Below are 21,193 nucleotides of genomic sequence, written 5' to 3' on the forward strand. Positions count from 1 at the left end.
AAGTCCTTTTTCTGGCTTGTGTCACCAGAGCCTTGTTCAAAGCAGTCTTGTGGCTGATCTGCTCTTGGCTTCAGTAAGAACAAAATTATTGGTAACGTGTTTCTGTTATTAGTTATTATGAACCTCTCTTTATAGAGATTAATTCATAACTTAAAATCTTACATATGTCACAGCAGAAACCACAATGTATTTAGTTTTTAATTACTTTTTTGGATTATACACTGAAAGTAATCTTGATTTTTTTATTATTTATTTTTTATTTTTTTTTCTTCCTTCACTGTTGTTGTTAACTGTTTAAAAGAGACTTGGGCCTGGGAGAGCTATTTTGGAGATCCTCATATGAATTGTGTGCTGTTTAGATACTCCTGTCAACCCAGCTGTTTTCTTTTGTTCACTTGGTCTCAAAAAAATTGGTATCAAAAGTAGAGGGCAGATAGAATGAGAAATAGGAAGAGTCATGGAAGATATCACAGGAGCTCTGCTAAAAGTTAGCAGCTGTAGTCATGCATCTTACCTGGCTGAAAGATCAATTGTTAAAAACTGCATTAAGAATCTTCATCCACCTTTTTCCCCTGTTGAAGGATGAGGAGTTAGCCCATGGAGTAAAAAATTAAACTCTGAATTAAAGCAAGTATTTTACTTGACATGGGAATATTCATGAGACTCAGTACTGCAGGATAATCACTGCAATTTAGCATTGGATAGGGAAGGGGGACAGCAAAGTCAAAAAAAGCAAAAGCACACCCAAGCAATCTAAGAATTATGTAATGTCTGAAGAATAAGAAAATATGTAGTATAGAGGTACTCTGTCCTTTGAGTTACAGATGTATCTCAGGATATATGTGAAAGAAATGAATGAAATATGTGAAAGAAGTGAATGGTCAATGCAGATGAAGTATTGCACCTGAGCTGCTACAGGCAGCATCGTAGGTGTTATGTATTTGAATAGTGTTATGTATTTGAATATAATGTTGTGATAGCTCTCTGCATAACCAGTCATCTAATGCTGAACTTCCTTGCATGCTGCATTAATTTATTCTTGTATGTACAGGAATTGTTTTAATGTTTTTTCTTATGAGTTGGATACATAAGGTCAAATAAGTCCAAAGCCTATGAAGAAGTTGGCTAAAATATGTACAGTCCTTTGAACAAGTTGGAAGCTTACTTTTGTCTTAATTAAAGGGATTCACCTGACCTATTTAAATAAGTGATTCCATAGGACCTTCAATGTATTTAGTAAATTTTAACAGGTATGATTTTGGCTCCTCAAGCACATTGTGAATTCTAAGACTGAAAGCTGAGTGCTTTTGACATGAAGTGTGAAAGGATAGAAATCCAAATTCTGGGAAGCATGTTATCATGTTTAACAAATTTTGTTATTGATGTTCTTCAAAGTCTAATCGATAAGCATCAAGTGCTCAGGGTGTTAAGGATTTTAAATTTCAGTGCTGTATCGTACATTACCTTTTGGGAAATTAACAATAACTTACAAGGAGAATTATATCCAGATTAATAGACAAGAACATATAAAACTGACCTAATTTAAACTCTTTACAGCTCATTGCACAAACATTCCATACTAGTCTTCTTACAAACATAGAATGCACATAACTCATCTGAAAAGGGAACTTTTATCTATGTTTTAATATGTTCATACTGGTCTGCTCATGAAAAATATAATCTTTTAAGTTGACAAAAGTTTTTCTAGCTTATTCAGTTTTGTACAATTAAATACCAAACTATGCAGTAAGAACATAGATTTTATGTTTCACATTGTTCAAGTCATTATTTCTCTTGCTGCATCTTTTTCACCCAAGAAAATTACATCAAAAAATGAAAATTACTGTTGCGTACTGACACCTATCCACCCCATATGTACACACTGTGTGCCTTGGGAAGATACCAGTTTGCAATTACATGAATAATCCTATTTGTAGGACTGTATCACATTTTCTTATTATATTTGGGGGAGTGGAGGGGTTTTAGTATGTACATTGAATTTAGACACTTTCATTATGGTCCACCAAAATTACCAGCAACCTTCAATATTTTATTTTTTTTTTTTTTTATCAGAAGCAACAAATCAGACTCACAACTTCAGCTGGAAACAGTGCTTTGGCAATCAGTCTGCAGTCTGATCAGAAGCACCGTAAGAGTAATTAAACAAATCCATCACAATTTAGAAACAAGTAATTTTTCCACTCCTGAAATGTCTACTTTTGGAATAATGAATTCTCCCAGTGGTCTTGATGTACTTTCATGCATGCCTTTCAATTGTTAGGCCTAAGTTGGTATTTTTACCCCTTGACCATCCTATCTGTTTTGAATGGTATAAGGAGTAAGGTGCTAATACTTTTGCTGCTATAGAACACAAGCTCTTCCAAAGGAAAAAAACCCAAACATTTTCAAAGACCCAAACCAATATTCAACTCTGTAGAGTCTGAAAGAGCATCTAGATTCACTATACTTTATTAATGACTTCTAGAATGTAAGCCAATTTTATCTCATCTTCTTCTAGTGTATTTAACTGGGAAAGTGAGCTCTGTGTGCCCTACTCTTTGCAAGCAAGTGCAATAAAAACTTCACTAGAGCTCATGGAACTTAACCATGTTTAGTAGTAATGTAATAGTCTGATATTTTACACTTGTAGAAAATGCATGCTTGATATATTTTAGCATATATGAAAATATATGCTGAAGAACTCTGGCCTTTATTTGATTGATTTTGGTTCAGTTTTGATATCAAGAATGTTTTCAGGATATCTAGGAGGAGATAATTTGTGTGGAATGTGTGTTAACTTGCCAGTAAGAAATTAACAGATGGGAGAATAGAAAGCACTGAAAATTTTTCTCCCCCTCTTTGGCTTTTAATAATTTGTTTTCATATCCAGAGTTTTGTTAGTCAGAAATAAAACTCTGTTTTAATGTAGAAAATGTCATAACTAAGATATATCCATTTCTCCTAAATGCATATTCTCATGTAGTTCCTAGTCTTTAAGGTAACTGATATGTTCATACTTGTACAATCCATCTGTTAACAGAACCTTCACTTTGACTAGAACTGCACACATTTTATCACAGGTTAGGACACCAGATGGCTCTCTTGAGTTTTCTTTGTAAAACCCCGAGCTGTAAACAACTGCTCTGCATTTCTGGGATGTGAGTACAAAGCTTTTTTTTTATTTTTATTTTTTTAATCTCTGGAGTAAGAAACACGTTTTCTCTGTGTCTATAGGCATTCCGCCCATTTTTGCCCTCTCTTTTGCTTTTCTTTGCCATCACCCTGATCATCATGTTGTCGAGAAATGTCAGTGTGTTTTGGCAAGGGCCCAGTGTTTGAAAGAAAATATAGAAAGGAACAATAGTAGTGGATAGCGTATCTACTTTATAGCATCATCGGATACTATGAAGAGGAACTTGGTACTCATACCTTTTTGGAGAGAGTTTCTCATGCAAATGTTAGGGTTATATGTATGTATTATATCTCTGCATTCCTAAGAAAGTGAGAGATAGTGGGTGGTTGGCCTCTATTCCAGTCTACTCCCTCTCATTCATTCCTTTGTTTGGAGCCAGCAGCCAAGTCGAGCTGAATTTGGGCTGTGTCCTGTCAGCGCCCCGGCGTGTCCGTGTGCCATGCGCGGCCGGTCGCTGCTCCGCTGTCCGTGGTGCTGCAGGTAGACACAGACCGGGACGGGACCGCGCACCGGGGACCGGACACCGGGCGGGGGAGGCCACTGGGGCGGCTCTCAGAGGAGCGCTTCCCTCTCGAGGGGTCTTAAGAAAGGCCACTCCGTGTCTTGTCCACTTTTGAGAAGGAAGGAAAAAAGAAAGCAGTATGCAAAAACGCTACACTGAAATGTATTTATTTATTTTTAAAATAACCACCTCTCTGTCTAATTGCATTAGTTAAGGCAATTGTGACCGTTGTAAGGAAATTGCTGCTCTGTAAAAATTGCCAGATAGAAAATCCAATGAGTCTTAGCTGAATCTCTTTAGAGACACTTTTAAATAGAATTAAAATGTATTATCCAGATCCGATTGTGCATGTTCTGTTCCTAGTTGGTCTAGTATTAATACAAAATCCCTGTATACCGGAGTTCCCACCATACACTTTTGCCCTCTGTATAAAAATAGCACTTTGTAGATTAAAGGATTTAGGAGAAAAATGGTCAATATCACAGAAGTTGAAGCTTCTGCCGAAACAAGAACCTATTATTACATACTAGGTTCTATATTGCAAAGCGGTGAATTTTTGTGGATGGATATTTACACTTCCAAGCCTGTTTAAAACACAACAAAGAAAAACAAAACAAACAAACACCCCCCCCCCCCACAAAACCATCTAATAAGAAATTAGAGTACTGTGAAAACCGTATAAAAGTAGATTTTACATCATAATTGCCTGTGCAAGCATCTGCCCTTCTTTATAGAATAACTTCATATTTTTCTGTGTAGCTGCTTGTTTCCTTCTTTTGCTTTCCCCTGGCTTGCTACAACTTCAGGAAGTTTAACCATTAGGCTTCCAGAAAGTAAATCTGAAAAACTTTGGACCATTATTTGAAAAGAGAAACAAGCCAACAGGAAAAGATGAAAGGAAAGCAGCGGGGTGTCTTATTTTACATGGTATTTACTATTTGCAGTGCCTTGTGAACTTTTCAGGGCAGATACTTCTTAGGTGTTCTGTGTCTAGTGAGCTTGGCTAGTGCTGCCCTAAGTGCTCCAAGACATAGCCTGTAATTTTACACGGTGCTGGTGAGCAGTAAATCCACCTGCTCTTTGTGGGTGCTACATGCTACAATCCCTTTGGTATTTTGGTTTAAAGTCCCCTCAGCCCCGTAGATGTACTTCTTCCTCACGGCTCCAAAACCTTCCTGTGAGGCAGAACCCCGTCTCCCTCCACATTTCACCTCCTGCTCGGTCCGTTCCTGGCTTGCGGGCCGGCGGAGGGGCTGCGCGGGGCAGGGTGCCCTTGGCGGAGCTCCGTGTCTCCTTAGCCGCCTGCCTTTTCCCCCGGCTTCCCCGCCTGGGGACGGGGACAGGTGCCGGTGTCACCGCCGGGTGCGGCCGGCAGGGAGCGGCTGCCGGGGAGCTGGAGAGAGGGTGCGTGCGAGGGATCCTCGGTGTGCCGGGGCGGGCGAAGGATTACGGGGAGGGCCATACGCCCCTCCGACAGCGCGCAGGGCCCTCCTTCTTCCCCCGGGAAGGGAGCCCCGCACGAAGGCACCCGGAAACCTTTACGGGGGGGGGGGGGGGGGGGCGGGGGGTGGCAGAGACAGCTGGCGGCGGATCCACCGGGAACCTCCCGGTTCCCACCAGAAAATCACATCAGCATCACCCCGTTCCTCCGCCTCTCTCCCCCCTTGTGCTGTTTTCTTCTGCCTTTTCCCATTCCCCCCCTCCTCCACTGCTTGCACCCTCGCCGCCCCTCGCCTTGGGGAGGACAAAAAAAAGCTCCAGCGGTGCGTGCCTGTGTGTGTGTGCCTCTGTGTGTGTGCGTGTGCGTGTGTGTGTGTGTGTGTGTGTGTGTGTAGGGGAGGCTGGAGCGGGGTGGGACCGAGGAGCCGTGATTACAGCTCTCCCCGGAGAAGAAGATTGCTCTCTCCAGATGCTGATTTCTGAAGCACTTGGCAATCATCAGGCGGGAGTCGGGAAGAGGCGGCGGTAGCCGCCCCGGCCGTGGCGATGGCAGTGACGGGCGAGCGGGCGGCGGCGGCTCGGGGCTGAGGGGCAGCCCGGAGAGGCGACGCTGCCTGCCGGACCCGACCCGACCCGATCGACCCGACCCGACCGGAGCAGACCGGGCGCGGCTCTGCCCCGAGTCCCGCTCGCTCCGCTCCGCTCCGCTCCGCCAGCCCGCCCGCAGACAGCCGCCCGAGCAGGTGTCCCTGCGCCGGGACACGGCGGGGGGGACAGCGGGGCACCCATGCGGTGACCCTCGGCGGCGGCAGCTCCCGCCGGCCGCAGGGTGCGGGTGCCCCTCCGCAGCCGCGCCTCGGGCCGGAGGAGGCTCCCGCTCGCCCGCGCCCCCGGGGATGGGTTCCCGCCGGGGCTAAGCGCCTCGCCACCTCCCTCCTCCCTGCCCGGCGTGGGCGAGCCGGCGAGCAGCCATGGCAGCGGCCATCGCCAGCGGCTTGATCCGCCAGAAGCGGCAGGCGAGGGAGCAGCACTGGGACCGGCCCTCGGCCAGCAGGAGGCGGAACAGCCCCAACAAGAACCGCGGGCTCTGCAATGGCAACCTGGTGGACATCTTCTCCAAGGTCCGCATCTTCGGGCTCAAGAAGCGGCGGTTGCGGCGCCAAGGTGCGTCCCTGTGGCCGGGCCCGCCCGCGGGCTCCGGGGGGCGGGCGGGAGGGGGAAACCTGTGGCGAGAAACTTCCCGGGCCGGGCGCCGCCCCGGGTCCTGCCGGCCGGCGGCTCCCGGCTCCCCGGCAGCGGGCCAAGGGCTCCGCGGGCTGGGGAGGGCGGCAGCCTGAGGACCCGCGGTCGAGACCCCCGGAGCCAGCCTTGCTGCCCGGCTGTGTGCGCCGGGGCTCCGTCGTGGGGCACGACAGGTGTGCTTCGGGCAGGAAGCCCCTCGGGGAGCCCTGCCCGCCGCCCCGCGTCTCCCCCTTAAGAGAGCCTGTGCAGCTCTCTTAAGGACAAAGAGCGCACAGCGCTTTGGGTGTCCGGTGCCCGCCCGTCGCCAGCCCCTTCCCTGAGCCACCAGTATGGTTTGGCAGGTGCAGCCTGTCTGTAGTGAATGGTTCCCGCTCCCCAGTGCTCGGTGACTTCCCAGTGAGCACAGTGAGAGGTGAGGCACAGCCGGCAGCTGTGGGAGAGCTTCTCGGCATCCCTGTGGGTGCCCAGGTGCAGGTACACCTGCCTGTTGCCCCTTCCCAGCCAGGGCCTTGCCATGCAGACCAGGAGGTTTTGCAGGCAGTTTTTCTTCAGGATAAATGATCAGTAGTCAGCGGAGAAAACTGGTACCTTGGTGAGTGCATTCTACCCAATACTTTGTATTAGAACCCTAGAAATAAAAGGAGTAAAATGGTGTCGCAGTGACTTCTGCAATCTTTTTGAAATTTTGTGGTATTCAACAGCATTCAAAAATGGTAATGGCTTACTCTATGTCCTCAGAAAACAAGTAGTTTTATAATGAAAGGATTTTATTGTGAGGAGTGAAAATGTTAAGTATCACTTCAAACATGGCTAATACCTACCAGGCAATGATAAAGTACAAACCACCCTCTGTTACATTATACAGAATGCCACCATGTGTTGTGGTTTGGTATGTATACTACAGCTTCTCTTTAGGTTGGGTCGGAAGATAATTTTCAGCATAATCAGGGAACTGTCCTGATTGGTGCTTTCTCCTTCTTTTCCATGGCTCACATTTGAAAAACAGATCAAAAAAAAATCCACACAATTTTATTTTTACATGGCTTTCTTACAGTAAAATTATTTGTTGTAACTCCTAACGTAAGCCAAATCTTGTCATTTTTGGATAGTCAGGGATACAGCAAAGATAAGCAGGAAAATGTGAGTGGCAAAATTTATGGTGGCTTTTTGGTTTTTTTTAAGCAGTCTGTGTGTGCTTTAAAAGACTAGAGTATCTGGTTTATGGTGGTGGATTTTTATAAGTGATACTCTTCAGGAAAACAAGTTTAGGGAGATTTGCTAACAGCAATTGTGCTTGACCACCTGTGCAGTCTTATTTGGGAGAAAACTCTGTATTTGACAATATTACCATTTGAGGAGGAGATGACTGTCTTGCAGCACTGCCAAACATTTTTTTTTAGGTGAGAAGGGGCTTTAAAGAGACTTTTGAATTCATCCTTTTTCATTCATTCATTTTTCATAAGGCACTTTGTCACATTCTTGAATAAGAGAACTGAATTATAACATAACTCTGCTGTTAACCTGTGCCACTGACACAGAACATTTCAGCAGGAATAACCAGAACAAGGGCTCTTTACCAGTAAAATCTGCAGTGTCAGACCCCTCAGTTTATGTTCATTCATGATGAGAAGTGGTGATATTTATCCATTGGTTTGCATTAAGATCTCAGAATTACTGCTCATCTGTAACAATTCCTGCTGAAAAAAATTACTATCATAGCTTTTACTATCTATGTTCCTAATGCACAAAGTGATACATGGATAAATGGAATGAATACCTGTAGATTCAAAGTTGCATTCTATTTAAGAGGGAAATTGAACAAACAATCAGGCAGGAGTCATCACTTAAACATCTTATGAAGGATAGTTTTGAGTGAATAATCATTTGTGGAAAACCCCAAGCAAACCACATTTAATAAGGCTGATTGGTTTAAAATACATTATGAGAGTTAAAAAATGAACATTTACCAGAGTCTGGTTCTAGTTTTTCTAAACTGAGGTGAATGACCAGTGAATTTGTCACTGAAATCACACTGTCAAATCCATTAAAATAAGTCTTTGCCAAGCAAAATAGGATGAATTTCAAAACATCTGTTGTCAGAAAGGTGCTATGGGATTTTGACAAATAAACCTTGTGTAAGTGATACAGTGTCACAAGAGCATTGTGAAAAATGAGCTAATCGAGATGTGACAAACCATCTGTAGCATTCTCTTACAATTCAATGGAAGAGTAGAATCATATGTATTTTTTTTTAAATGTAGAACAGTAAAAGCAAAACTCTGTTTTTCTTGGAACAAAGAAGTGTTTTGCTTTGCACTTACATATGAAAATAACTGTCTTCCCATCTTTGAAACAGGCATCAAAAAACAGTGATACTGCTTTTTAAATTAAAAATACATATTTAACCTTTTGCATATATGTATATGTGAATTAGTTAAATAATATACACAATATATGCCCACATATCAACATATCAGCAAACTTTAAAAATATTCTTTAATTTCTCCTTTAAAAATGCCTGTTAGTACTGTTCTTGTTCAGTGGGGTTTATTTTAGAAAAAAAATGAAGTTATTATGAATGTATAAAATGCTTCAATCATGTGTATACCCTGAAGAATTGTTTTTACTGTCATTGTGACAAATTCTCTGTTCATGGTCCTTCCTTTAGGGGCATACTAAAATATCAACAGAAGTGTGCTTAGGGAGACTAACATTTAGGAATTAAAGATACATCCAGGAGCTCACTCAGAATAAAGAGTGATATTTGTATTTACTTATATATTTGCTCTAAAGATAGATGCCATGGTAGTTTTAAACAGCCTTTCTAAGACTTTGATTAATGAATTAAACTGCCAAAGTGATTTCTGTGGGAGACTTGTCTGCTAATCTACTGAGTGGATGAAACCATTTTCATTTACTGGACATCTTTGATTCATATTGTTTAGTATTTTGGTATTTCAAGTTTATTTAATTTTAATTTTATTCTACCTGTCATCTGATGAACAAATTGCTGTCATTAATTTCCGAATAAGCATGAAGCCAAGATCTTGCCTATCTGATGCCAGACATCAATCAATTTTGAATCTTCCTCTCTTGCATTGCAGGTTGTTTAGTTATAGTAGTTTAATTTATGTTAATATAACCACAAATGGGAGAATTGACAGGTATTTTGTTTTCATGTTAAAGAACCTTATCTAACCCGGTTCTACCCAATAAAAAGAAAATATATGTCATTTCACCTCATGCATCTACAAAGCACAGCTATTAAAACATACGCTTGTCACTGGTGAAAATTCAAACTACTTAGCCTGTATTTTCATCTACATATCTAGCTGCTTTGCTAGTCTGAAAAATCTTCATTTGGTTAATTAGGGCCCTTGGGAGTATTCTACTGCAAAAGACTCAACATTTAAATGTATTAAAAACCAAGTGTGATGTTTACTGTTTCTGTGTGCTAATACCACATTAAGATTTCTAAATTTATACACAGTGTATGAATTTTGGGATGGCTTGGCCCCTGATTTTGTGCATTAATATTTATAAGAGAGTCCTAGGGAACACGTTCAGAAAATACAGTGATTAGATTTTCCTGCATCTACAAAGGTAATTTAATTCTCCAAAGAAAGCATTTTTGGAAAATTCATCAGTAGATCACCTAATGTTTTTTGGCAGATGTGGGAGTGGCCCATAATCTCAGATATAAAATAATTCCCAATATGCATAGTGCCCTAAGTAGTTTCTAGTTCTCCTACTTGTAGAATGAAGTGGAACTGAAATGGAGATCTGTGCTTATGAGTGTACATGACTTGCTTCCCAAAGCTTAAGAAATCACATGAAGCTCCACCAGTAAGTTCCAGTGCTGGATGTTCTGCCTTGCTTAAAGTTTCAGCAGACCGAAACATATGTCTGTGCTTTTCTGTGAGATTGCCCTCAGGATTAATTTTTCTTGGCTCAGTCCACTGCTCTTGCATTGTCTAGGTGCAAGGCTGTCTGTTTTTCAGGGTGTTGAACTGATGTTGCTTGTTTTTCATTACTTTTCTTCAAATGCGATTGATTAACCCACAACCCTTTTGGAAGTATAAACACAGTCTTAACAGTCTATATAAGAAATCATTAATTTTTTCCATCATTGCTGTTAACCTGTTCAAAGGACTGCATGATAATCACAAACTGAAACTGTGTAAGTATGCTAGATTTCATGTAAAATATTCTAAGCATGCTTAAAAAATATTTTAGAAAACATGACTTTCCAGACTCAGTCTAGAAGATTTCTTAGACTAGTCAAGCTTTCTTTCCCATGCATTCAGTATTTCACATAAACCCTAGCTTGCTAACAGAAGCTTTTAAAAGAAATATGGTAATGGCTGGGATGAAATTTTTATTCTAAACTGGTATTGGTAGTTCTAAATGTGATGAATGAGTTGGCTTTGAGAGCAAGTGGGAAAAAATAGCTTGAAAATGGTAACATAATTTTAGGGACTATTGATTTTCAGAAATACCTCGAACAGGGGTGATAGAATAGTGGGCAGTTAATGTACAGATAGTGCTGTAGCAGGGTCATTTCGGAATATCTTTCATATACTAACATTGCTTTTGAATGTCTTCACTTAGTAATTGGTGATTTAACTCTTCATTAGAAAATGAACTCTTCTTTTGAGTGATCTTCTGGATCTCTTCAGGCAGTTTCAGTCCACATAAAGTCTTCTAAAGTTCATCCCTTATTGTATCTATTAAATGTATTATAGAAATAAATTATCTGATTGTTATAGATATTAAGGGAGATTGTAATACAGGTGGTTTCTGGTTCGTGGTGATGTACCAATAGAAACGTTACAAGTGAGGTCAGGTTTCTCTACTGTATTTAAAGACAGAATCCTGTCTTTAAACAATATATAATCTATTAACAGATGTAATTTTTTGTTGTATCTGGCTCTGATTTGAAAGAAACAAAATCCAGAACTTAAAATTTGTTTTGAATGATGAGATTTCAATCATCATCTTACAAACATAAGTAATTAATTTCAATACAGAGATAACACTCAAAAAGATTATTACAGAACATCTTTCTGTTGAAGTCTTTTGATTTAGACTCTAGGCATAATTTTGAAGATACACAACTGTGGATCCCCATTTTTCATAGTGAGTAAACAGAGGTCTGTCTTATTTGGTCATATGTAAGCTCCTTTCTGCCTTAGGTAAGTATTGGAGTTGGTGATAGACAGGGAGATGTACTCCTGGCATGTATTCTTACTGTGCCATCAGCTTTTTCTGAAAACCTTTGAAGGTGGCACTCTTTTGTTCTCAAGAGTTTATTACTGTTACTATTATTATTATTATTATTATTATCATCATCATCATCTCAGATCTTATGCTCTGCCATACCATGAGCGGTGTGAAAATAGAAAGAATTTTCCTATTCCATGGTAGGAAGGGATGAAAAAAATTAGTAAAGCTTTAAATTTCTTTTATTATGGTCAAAAATCAGGAACATGTTTTCATTACATTGAAGACAATAATAACACTTTGTAATGTAACATTTCTGTACTTTAGAGTTTGTCATTTCAGTTATATAAATAAGATAACCTGCTGAGGTCCAGCATGGATATTCCAATTTACTTTCCTATAGGACTGAAAATTAAGGAACATAGGCCTTCCTGGCACCAAGGAAGAACCTAGCTGCTTTTGATGCCAGGATGTAGGAACAGATACTTACATTAAGTTAGAGATGGTCAGGAGTAGAGTCCAGGACTACCAAGATCTGATTCTATGTTATAAACCATATTTGTTTTTAGCAATAAGTAACATTACCTAAATTTGCATTTCAATACATAAATACATACTCAAAGAAAAAGGAGGTTTCTTGTAACTCAAAGGAAAGCGAGTATAAGACTGGAAAGATTAAATGGTGAAATCTCCATATAAAATTTAGATAGATGGACTGTGTTGTAAAAATATTACAGAAATGTTGTTACTACAAGGTTTTCAGGATTCCCGGTTTTTATGGTTGCTGTTTTGTAAAGTTCTGAGTAGAACTAATAAGCATGATATTGGATGTTCAGTCAGAGGCTCATAAATGAATCTAGAGAAATGTGATTGAAATGGGAATGTGAAGAATATCCTTTTCTGGGATATAAGGTATAATCCCTAGGATGTAACTAAATTAAACAATTTAATTACATCTGTGATCCTGATTCTAATCCCTTACCCAGGTGTAGAACTTTTGAAAGACATTGGAGTTACTGTGCTATAAAACTACTGTAAATTGAATCAAGACTGGACAGCTGACTGGCAGTTATCAGAAAAAAAAAAAAAAAAGAGATTGAACTCATCATTTAAAAAAAACCCATTAAATCAAGCATTTTGCTTGATGTAAGAAGAATTGAGCTTTATGAAACACAAGTACACAAACTGTTCTCTCTGGAGAAGTTAATTTTAAAAATATAAAAATAAAAACACCATCATTTAGTATAATTTCCATTGCAAAGCCTGCCTTTTCTTCTTTATTTTGCAAATTGCAAGATGTATCGAAGTTACTAAATGTAGCTGCTCCTCCTCTAGTACTGGGAAGCCTGGCTCCAGAAATCATGTAGCTTTGGTTGTTAGATCGTTTTCAGTGGTTTTCAGTGTTTTTTTAGAAAAAAACATGGGAGGGAGGGAGGGAGGGAGGGAGGGAGGGAGGGAGGGAGGAAGGAAGGAAGGAAGGAAGGAAGGAAGGAAGGAAGGAAGGAAGGAAGGAAGGAAGGAAGGAAGGAAGGAAGGAAGGAAGGAAGGAAGGAAGGAAGGAAGGAAGGAAGGAAGGAAGGAAGGAAGGAAGGAAGGAAGGAAGGAAGGAAGGAAGGAAGGAAGGAAGGAAGGAAGGAAGGAAGGAAGGAAGGAAGGAAGGAAGGAAGGAAGGAAGGAAGGAAGGAAGGAAGGAAGGAAGGAAGGAAGGAAGGAAGGAAGGAAGGAAATTAGTTTTAAATTAATCTACATTTTAATGGTTCTTTTTACAGGTGGCTATGAGTGGAATTTCATGTCCTAATGAAAAGGGACTTTGAGAGCCTCAAGGCATTTTTATTACTGAATTTCAAAGTCAGTCAGCACACAGCAGATATGTCAGGCTTAAGAAAAGGTCAGCAGGTTTCTTTGCAGTAAAGATTCTTGTGGAACTATGAGCCTAGAGGTGGGAACTGGAACCAGGGTCTCCCTTAATGTAGTAGTGTGTTATAGGTGTTTCTTGTTTGATAAGTATTTGCACCCCCTGAGTGATAGAGACTTCCTTACTTACCATTTAAAACTAGAACAATGACTGTATTTTGGTTTTTCTTCAATAAATTTACTATGCTTCTATTTTTGTATTTTCTGTAATATGAAAGGGTTTTCTGTGAAAGGTAACTATTTACTTCAAACTTCTGTGATCGTAAGTACTAAATTTATGGCTTATTTATACCTACTTAGGTAAAAGCATTGCATATATGTAATTCTTACATCATGTTAATGCTCTTTTCTTTAAAGTATGTTCTACAATGAACCAAGTGAAGGTTCTTATGATTTCTTTCCAAATTTGCAGCAGAGTTTTTCATACAAGAGCAGACTTAACTTTTATGATTAAAATGATCTCTGTGAAGCTTATTGGTAGTTCATAAAGAACAGATTGTTTGCTGTAGGTGTTTACATTTGTTTCTGTTTTAATCATTGGTTATTTCTTCTTTGCTGTGTTTTGAGGAACAATTTTTTAACAAATAGCTATGTTCAGAAATGTGGTGAAGTAAGAACTTTTTCCAGCCACTCCTCCTTGTAACTCTGTAGTTCATAGATTATATACTGTTCCAAAATCTTTCTACATTTACAGAGTGTTTAGTTGTTCACAGACTTACTGCTTTATATATTCCAGCTTGAGCAGATGCTCCTCTCATTTTCATCTATGTAGTTTATATATAACAGAGACTTGGATTCCTCTGTCTTAATTAGTGGTTTGTATCTCTTCATATGAAATTCTGATGAGTTGAAAAATTTGCCACTGTAATCTGTATACCAGCGACTATTAAATAAATGAACTCTTAAACTTCATTGCTCTATTTTCTTCTTTCACTTTTCTCGCTGCGTAATCAGAACAGTTCCTTCTATGTAATCAAAGCAAATACACATGAAATGTGTAATATTTTGTTCCAAACAGCATTTTAAACTGTATTATTAAAGCCAACAAAAATAAGATTCCATCAACTATTCGATCTCTTTCCATGGCATTAGAAAAACTTGGTAGGAAGGGCTTTGCAGGAGCAAAATTTAACAAGTCTCCCCTTGTGTCTAGAGCAAGTTTTGTCTTATGAGAGGTCTGGTCAGGTTTCTACATGGAAGTTCATTTATGGCCTCAGTCCTGAGGACTAGCTATGCTTGCCATCAGGCAGGTAGAGGCATGATTACAAGATGAAGGCCTAAGTATGGCTGTGTAAGGACACACAATAAATTAATAATGAATGCCTCCCACTAGTAATTCCTTTTTATCATCTTATAAATTATCTGGGATCATGACTGTGCCAAGAAGTAGGAATAATTATAAAATAGCACAGGATACTTTAGAATTTTTTAATAGAAAGCTATTCCTGGGGCTGGAAAATGGAGAGATTGATCTCTGCTGATATAGGTAACCCGAAGAAAAGCCAATTTTTTTTGCTTCTAGCAAGTGTAACTGAACTTAGCTTGTGTATATTTAAAGGATTTGAAAATTTATATCTTCCTCCTAAGGTACTCATTAGAAAATTACTGATAGTGAACAATATATATCATCATCAACCTCATCAGTTCTTACTGCCAAGCAAGTAATTTTTGCCATCTGAACATTTTTGTTCTTTCTTTGGATCTTACTTTGTATTTACTGTCTTTTACTCTTTGGATAATCAAATTTTGTGTTTATCACAAACTTCAAACAGAGACTGGTGCACATATTACTTACACATCATTCACAAAAAATGAAAAGTCAAGACTGTAGTCTTAACTTATTTATTAACATACTTTGGGCCAGCTTAAAATAACATTCTGAATTCTGAGAACAGGTTTTTGGGTGGCTTTTTTTAATGTATTTTTTTAATATTTTTTGTGCAGAGACTAGTGTATGGCTGAACTCTTCAAGTCATTAGATTGATAAATCCAACTTCATTATTGCTTCCTGTTATATTTTTGTTTTCTGACAAAGTAGAAATACCTGTCATTCTGCTTTATGTATCCACAGATTTTTGCTAAACAAATTAAAAACTTGCATCCATGGAGCATCAGTAATGACTTTTTGAGGCAATATTTATGGAAAAAGAGATAAAAGTTTTTTAATTTCATCTCTCAAGTCAGATGTTTCCAAATTTGCAGTTTATGTACAACTAAGAACTGTAGCACATTAGCACTTCGGTAGATGTAAATTAATTCATTAAATCTTGTTATCTAAGTTGCTTATATGTGCTGAACAACTGCAAGGTTGTGATGTTACTACCCTAAAATCAGATCTTTTCATGTAATGCACATGATTTTGGAATTCTTTGCAAAATTAATATGTACTGCTAACAAATTTTCTATTGCAAGTTCTATGTAAAATAAGCAAAAAAAAAATACACATGTAAAGAAATCAAAATGACTAGATGGTTCAGATTTATATACATTATGACACTTTGAAAACTCTGAATGCTACTAATAAGCAGCCATCTCTCTTTGAAAACAGTGAATATCACTGTAGAGATAATTGAATCCAAACCAAGGAAAGGAAGAATTAAACCATTCCCATTAGCCATATTCTCTAGTTGTCTATTTTAGAAAGGTTTATCATCACTCTCAGACTTTTTTTGTTTGTTTTGAAAGTGTTTTTTCTGTTAAACAAGAGAGAAACAGACTCATCAAGTGTTCATAAAGTTAAAAGTTACAGAAATCAATTCAGGTTAAGACTGAATAATCTTGTTGTAATTAAACTAAGGTATGAATAGTCATTTATATCTCGTTGTGAAGACAAAGTGCTTGAATCAGGCCCGTAGTCATCTCAGGGCCACTTATCATATTCAGTATAATTCAATCAATCAATCATCATCCTGTTTACCAGTGGTTTATATTGCAAACATAATGGTTGAAGTTAACTGGCGCCCTAAGCAAACAGTTCGGTTGAACTACTGGTTTATGTTTTTAGGTCAATAGATGTCAGTGAGCAGGTTGTATTCAAAATTTATTGGGATAAACAGTCAACAATTCAGGACCTGAGTAACAAAAACTCTCCACTTTCAGAGATTTAATAAAAACAGCTAGAAATGGTTTAAGCAGTCTCAGTGGCAGAAGTGTGAAGACCATAGTGAATCTCATCTTAAAAATTGTTTATGCTTAGAGATTCTTAACTATAATTTTGTCAGCTCGTTACCAACTTCACACAGTATTGTTATTTTGGTTTTCACAGTTTGCAGTTGTTTCAAATATAGGGAGGGATGCAAGGAAGATCAGCCTGTTTTCTACTCTTTGCTGAGTGTTTAGGTGTAAGTAGTACATGGCTTGAAGGCAAGTAGTTGTGGGGAATGAACTGGTGGAAAATTGCTGATGTTTTTACAATAACATTCACTGAAAATTCTGGCTAAATTTTTAGAAGTTTCAATCACATTAAGGTGTGGAAAGGGAAAGTTAAATGCACCTGAGCAACCTGGCTAGAGATCTTAGTACTTCTAGATTAAATAGACTTGCAAAGACAAGGTAATTTTTAGGGTTTTTTTATTCTCTTTGTCCTGGTATTAGCATCCATCCAGGACATAACAGGAGTTGTTTGAAGCACTCTCTTTGAATTGAATGAACTTTGAATATAAGTAAAATGATAACTTCAGAACTTTTGTTCCTAGTAATGGGGGGGATACCAGCTACATTTGGAGCCTGAAGCAGAAAAAAGGTTTTGCTTCCTTTTAGATATTTCTGTTACAATCAACTCTATCAAGGATGACCCAAATTACAGCAAACATGATCTGATGTACAAACAGTCTTTAACTACTTGCTATTTATTTTTATTGTACTTTGTTTAGTTTTTGATTGTGCAAATATTTACATGGCTAATGGTTTTTTGTTCCAACTGGTTTCCAGATAGATGTGTGTGATTACATATGGACAATTTAGGTGTTTGCTGTTGATTTTCCAGGGCTGTTCTGATGTGACACCAGAGGACTAATGGCACAACTCACATCCTGAGTCCAATAGATTGTGGCATACTGAGTTCTTTTTTAGGGATATGTCATAGCTGTGTAGGAAGTGAAAAAATGTTTCTTCACTTCTGCCATAATATCAGCAGTGTCTTGCACAGTGGCTTTAGTATGTTGACAGCTCTGTGAGTCCTGAGTGCTTCCATTTGGCTATTGGGTTGAATTTTTATCTCTGCAAAGGCTTTTTTTTTTTTTTTTTTTTTTTTTTTTAAGTAACATGAAAATGATGCAGTTTTGGACTCTACTGGCTACTGCCATGGAGACAAAAAAGTATCTTTCGTGGAAAACTATTGAAAGACCAGTATTATTCTTTTTGTATCCTTTGCTGAGCATTGAGAGAGCATTTTCATGATGAATTGGACCTTGTGTTTTTTGTACACTGGATGCAGTTGGGCTTTCCACATTTTGATTGTATGGGTAGTTACGTTTATTCTTCTCACTGTGTACAGAGGTATTGGATCAGTGTTTTATAAACTTTTGTGGGGCAGGTCATCAGTAAGCCGATTCTGAATGGTACTATCTAAGCTTCTATTTAGAGAAAGATGAAAAAATTGAATAGATTTTTTGAATTGCAGTCATCCAGACTGTATTTAGAGCAAGATAGAAATATTCTTATTTGCATTCCTGCAGAGGAAGAAGAAATATGGATTTCTATAGGTCTGAAAGCCCTTTGCCACCACCTTTGCCTGTAAATTTCAGCAGAGATGCTTTTGAAATGGACAGGGTTGTTTTCCAACCATCCCAGCAGGCAGTTGTGCGGGCCTGCCGCTTGGAATCACAGGGATTGTGTTGCCACCCTTCATCATTGCGAAGATAAGGCTGAAATAAGGTTTGCCATGAGGCTGTTGCTCAGTCCTTAAGGTAAAATCAATCAGCACAGGATCTCACATCTTGTTCCAATGGGAGCAGTGAAACAGATATCTAGAGTTTATACACCACTTGGGTAACTATGTGCCCTCAAATTAAATTAGAAAAAAAGCAGTAAGAGACAGGAAGTTCTTTTGACTATGCTAGCAATAGGTCAGAGCAGCAGATGCGCCACACATGCAGATGAGTTATACTGTTAAATGTTAAGGTTGCTGGGTATTAATACTCTGGGTATTTATGTGACTGCTGTGGCAAGTAGGTAAAGTGGTAATGTTGCTTCCATGAGCACTTGGACTCTTTAGTAGAAGAATATGACACTGATGTAGACAAGGCCATAGTTATTGTTATCTATGCTGTGATAAAGCTTAGACAACTGCAAGGTGTGATGTCTGAGGTCCACACCTTGAGACTACTCAAAATCCAAAAATAGAGTAGTAGTCTTTTGTGGTTTTCTTCCTAAGAAGCTCCAGATAGAAGGGCATAGTGCATAGTCAACTGCTCTGGCTTCTCAAAAGCTTCAGCTTGAAAATCAGAGTAGTAGCAATATCAACAACTTATTAAACAAAGCTGTTCAGAAAATGACTGTTCTGTCATCTGGGAAAGCAAACTGACATTTAGGTTTGTGGAGTTTTTCACTGCAACGCATGCTGTATTTTCTATTTTGTCAGAACAGCATTTCCAGTCAAAGCCTGTTTTGACAGACACATCCTGACTTACCATATTGGTGAAACACCTGATTACTCAAGGAGGGGGATGGAATGGGGGGAAAACTGACAAATGTGCTATTCAAATCTTGTTCCATCTGAAAAACTATGGTGGATATACCAGACTTATTCAAAGAGTAGTTACATGAATTAGTCAAGATTTAACTTTATTTCATTGGTTCTGCAGTGCCTCATATCTGCCATGATCCTGCAGTTTCATGGAGTAAAACATGACCAAGGGGAGTAATAGTTATTTGTGACAACCAGCTAACTGACAGCAATTAATGCCATTTCAGTCAGTGCAGTGGGGTTGACATTGAAGTCAAGCAGTACTGTGGCTGAACTTCATACCTATCCCTGTATCCCCAGTATATTTCACTGAGATTAATTTTCTTAAAGCTTTCTATTACTAAAATAGGTAGATACTTGGAATTAATTTCAATCCTGTAGAGAGAAAATAAAATATAACTGGTTTGTTCTGGGACTGCAATTTTGGAATCTGCTAATGACCACAACCAACTTTTGTAGAGGTTTTGGTAAATAAAATCAGATTTTGATTCCATTTCACTAATTTCTCTAAGTGCAGAAGTTATATAAATCTTTCAAGACTGAGTTTTTCATTTTAGCATATTTAGTTGCAGAAGTTGCTCCTCATTCTTGAGTTCAGCACTTGCTTGCTAGCAAGCGAGACTGTGAGACCAGACAATAAGTCCATGAGAAATTGTCCTGGAAGTAGTACATATATGAATCAAAAATATATCTTCTTTTATGTTCATGTCCACTTTGAATATAAGGAAATATCCCTGTGAATTCATTAAACTGCTGTGGCCTATTAGAAATAAATGTTGTTTCATTTAAAGGTTTTATTTGAATGAAAGCTTTGAAAAAACCAACCCTCACCCCTGCCCGAACCAAAGAAGGATCAAGCTATTATTTGTCTCATAAAGAATCAGAATTGATTTAAAATAGAACTAAAATTATTTTTGATGGAATTTTTACTGAATTCTTACTAAAACGAGTCATGTTTGACAACCAGATAGGTTTCAGTACACAGCATTGGTCTTCTAGCTTGCACTCTTAGGGGAGCTGCAATATCAAATGTAAGCAAACCTGCCAAACTCCAGATACAGAAGTTCAGCAACATGTGAAGCTTAATATCAAGAGCTGTGTAGGTCAGAAAGTTCCAGTCATCATTCTAGGGAAGCAGAGATATGTATGGTACTTGGTTTAAAGACTATAAGATATAAGAGTATGTTTTAAGAAATTAGCTTCATTTATCTAGGCTTTATTTTTAGCAGCCAAACACAAGCTTTGTAAGGGTTTGTGATTTCACATAATGACAAAGGAGTGATGACAGTGGTAAGTCACCTGTGCTAGAGGGGGTAGAATGTGCACACGTTTGTGCTAATTTTGAGATTGTCTACTGCTGTTGTAGCAGTAATGAAACTCTGCCCTAATGAATATGAGATCTGGGTAATTTATTTTGTGACTTCTTCAAGTGACCTTCTGTTGTGCTATATTTAGTTTTGCATTTTGCTTTGTTTTTTATGCTTGTAACTGTAATTACTTTTTGAAAACAAAGCAAAACAAAAAAATCCACCAAAAATGAAGCAGTTCTTTAGGGCTGTGTATCATCATCAAGTAAAAGAGAAAAAAATTAACCAGATATTTTATGGTGAACAAGTAAAGTGAAATTGTCACACATGATCCTTCTTCCTAGACAAATGAGCCACTTTTTCTTTTTTTTTTTTTTTCTGGCCTTCTGGTAGAGGTTGTTGGACTCTGGTAGTTGATTGTTGGATACTTTGATTTTGCCTGAAACTGTTTTACTGGTCTGTCAGGTCTGGCCAAATGCCAAGCTTTCATCAAAACAGGAGAGCTTTGTTAAAAATTTCTGCTGGAAAACAGTCTTAAGGCTGGAGAATTATTTTTTTTTAAAAAAACACTGAGCGTAAAAAGCAGCTCTGCAGCTCAAACACTTTTCTCTCATGTGAACATTTCAAGTCTTGAGTTTTTAATCACTTTGAATCAGATAAAAAGCCTTTAACCCCAGCCTGCATTG

The 21,193-nt window shown here is 38.8% G+C and overlaps 1 protein-coding gene across 8 annotated transcripts in view; it reads left to right on the forward strand.

Moving 5' to 3' along the window:
- The window catches only part of FGF14 (fibroblast growth factor 14), a 379,461-nt gene that overhangs the window by 249,949 nt on the left and 108,319 nt on the right, over nt 1-21,193 (forward strand). The window contains exon 1 of one of the 8 annotated variants that reach the window (XM_058827471.1): nt 6,107-6,299. The exons of the other annotated variants lie outside the window; for them this stretch is intronic. Coding sequence (XP_058683454.1) covers nt 6,107-6,299 — 193 coding nt within the window. Of the gene's footprint in view, nt 1-6,106; nt 6,300-21,193 lie in introns of those variants that run through there. 8 annotated transcript variants of the gene reach the window in all.

The sequence above is a fragment of the Poecile atricapillus genome, chromosome 1 (assembly GCF_030490865.1).
Source record: "Poecile atricapillus isolate bPoeAtr1 chromosome 1, bPoeAtr1.hap1, whole genome shotgun sequence".
In the NCBI taxonomy this organism is placed as follows: domain Eukaryota; kingdom Metazoa; phylum Chordata; class Aves; order Passeriformes; family Paridae; genus Poecile; species Poecile atricapillus.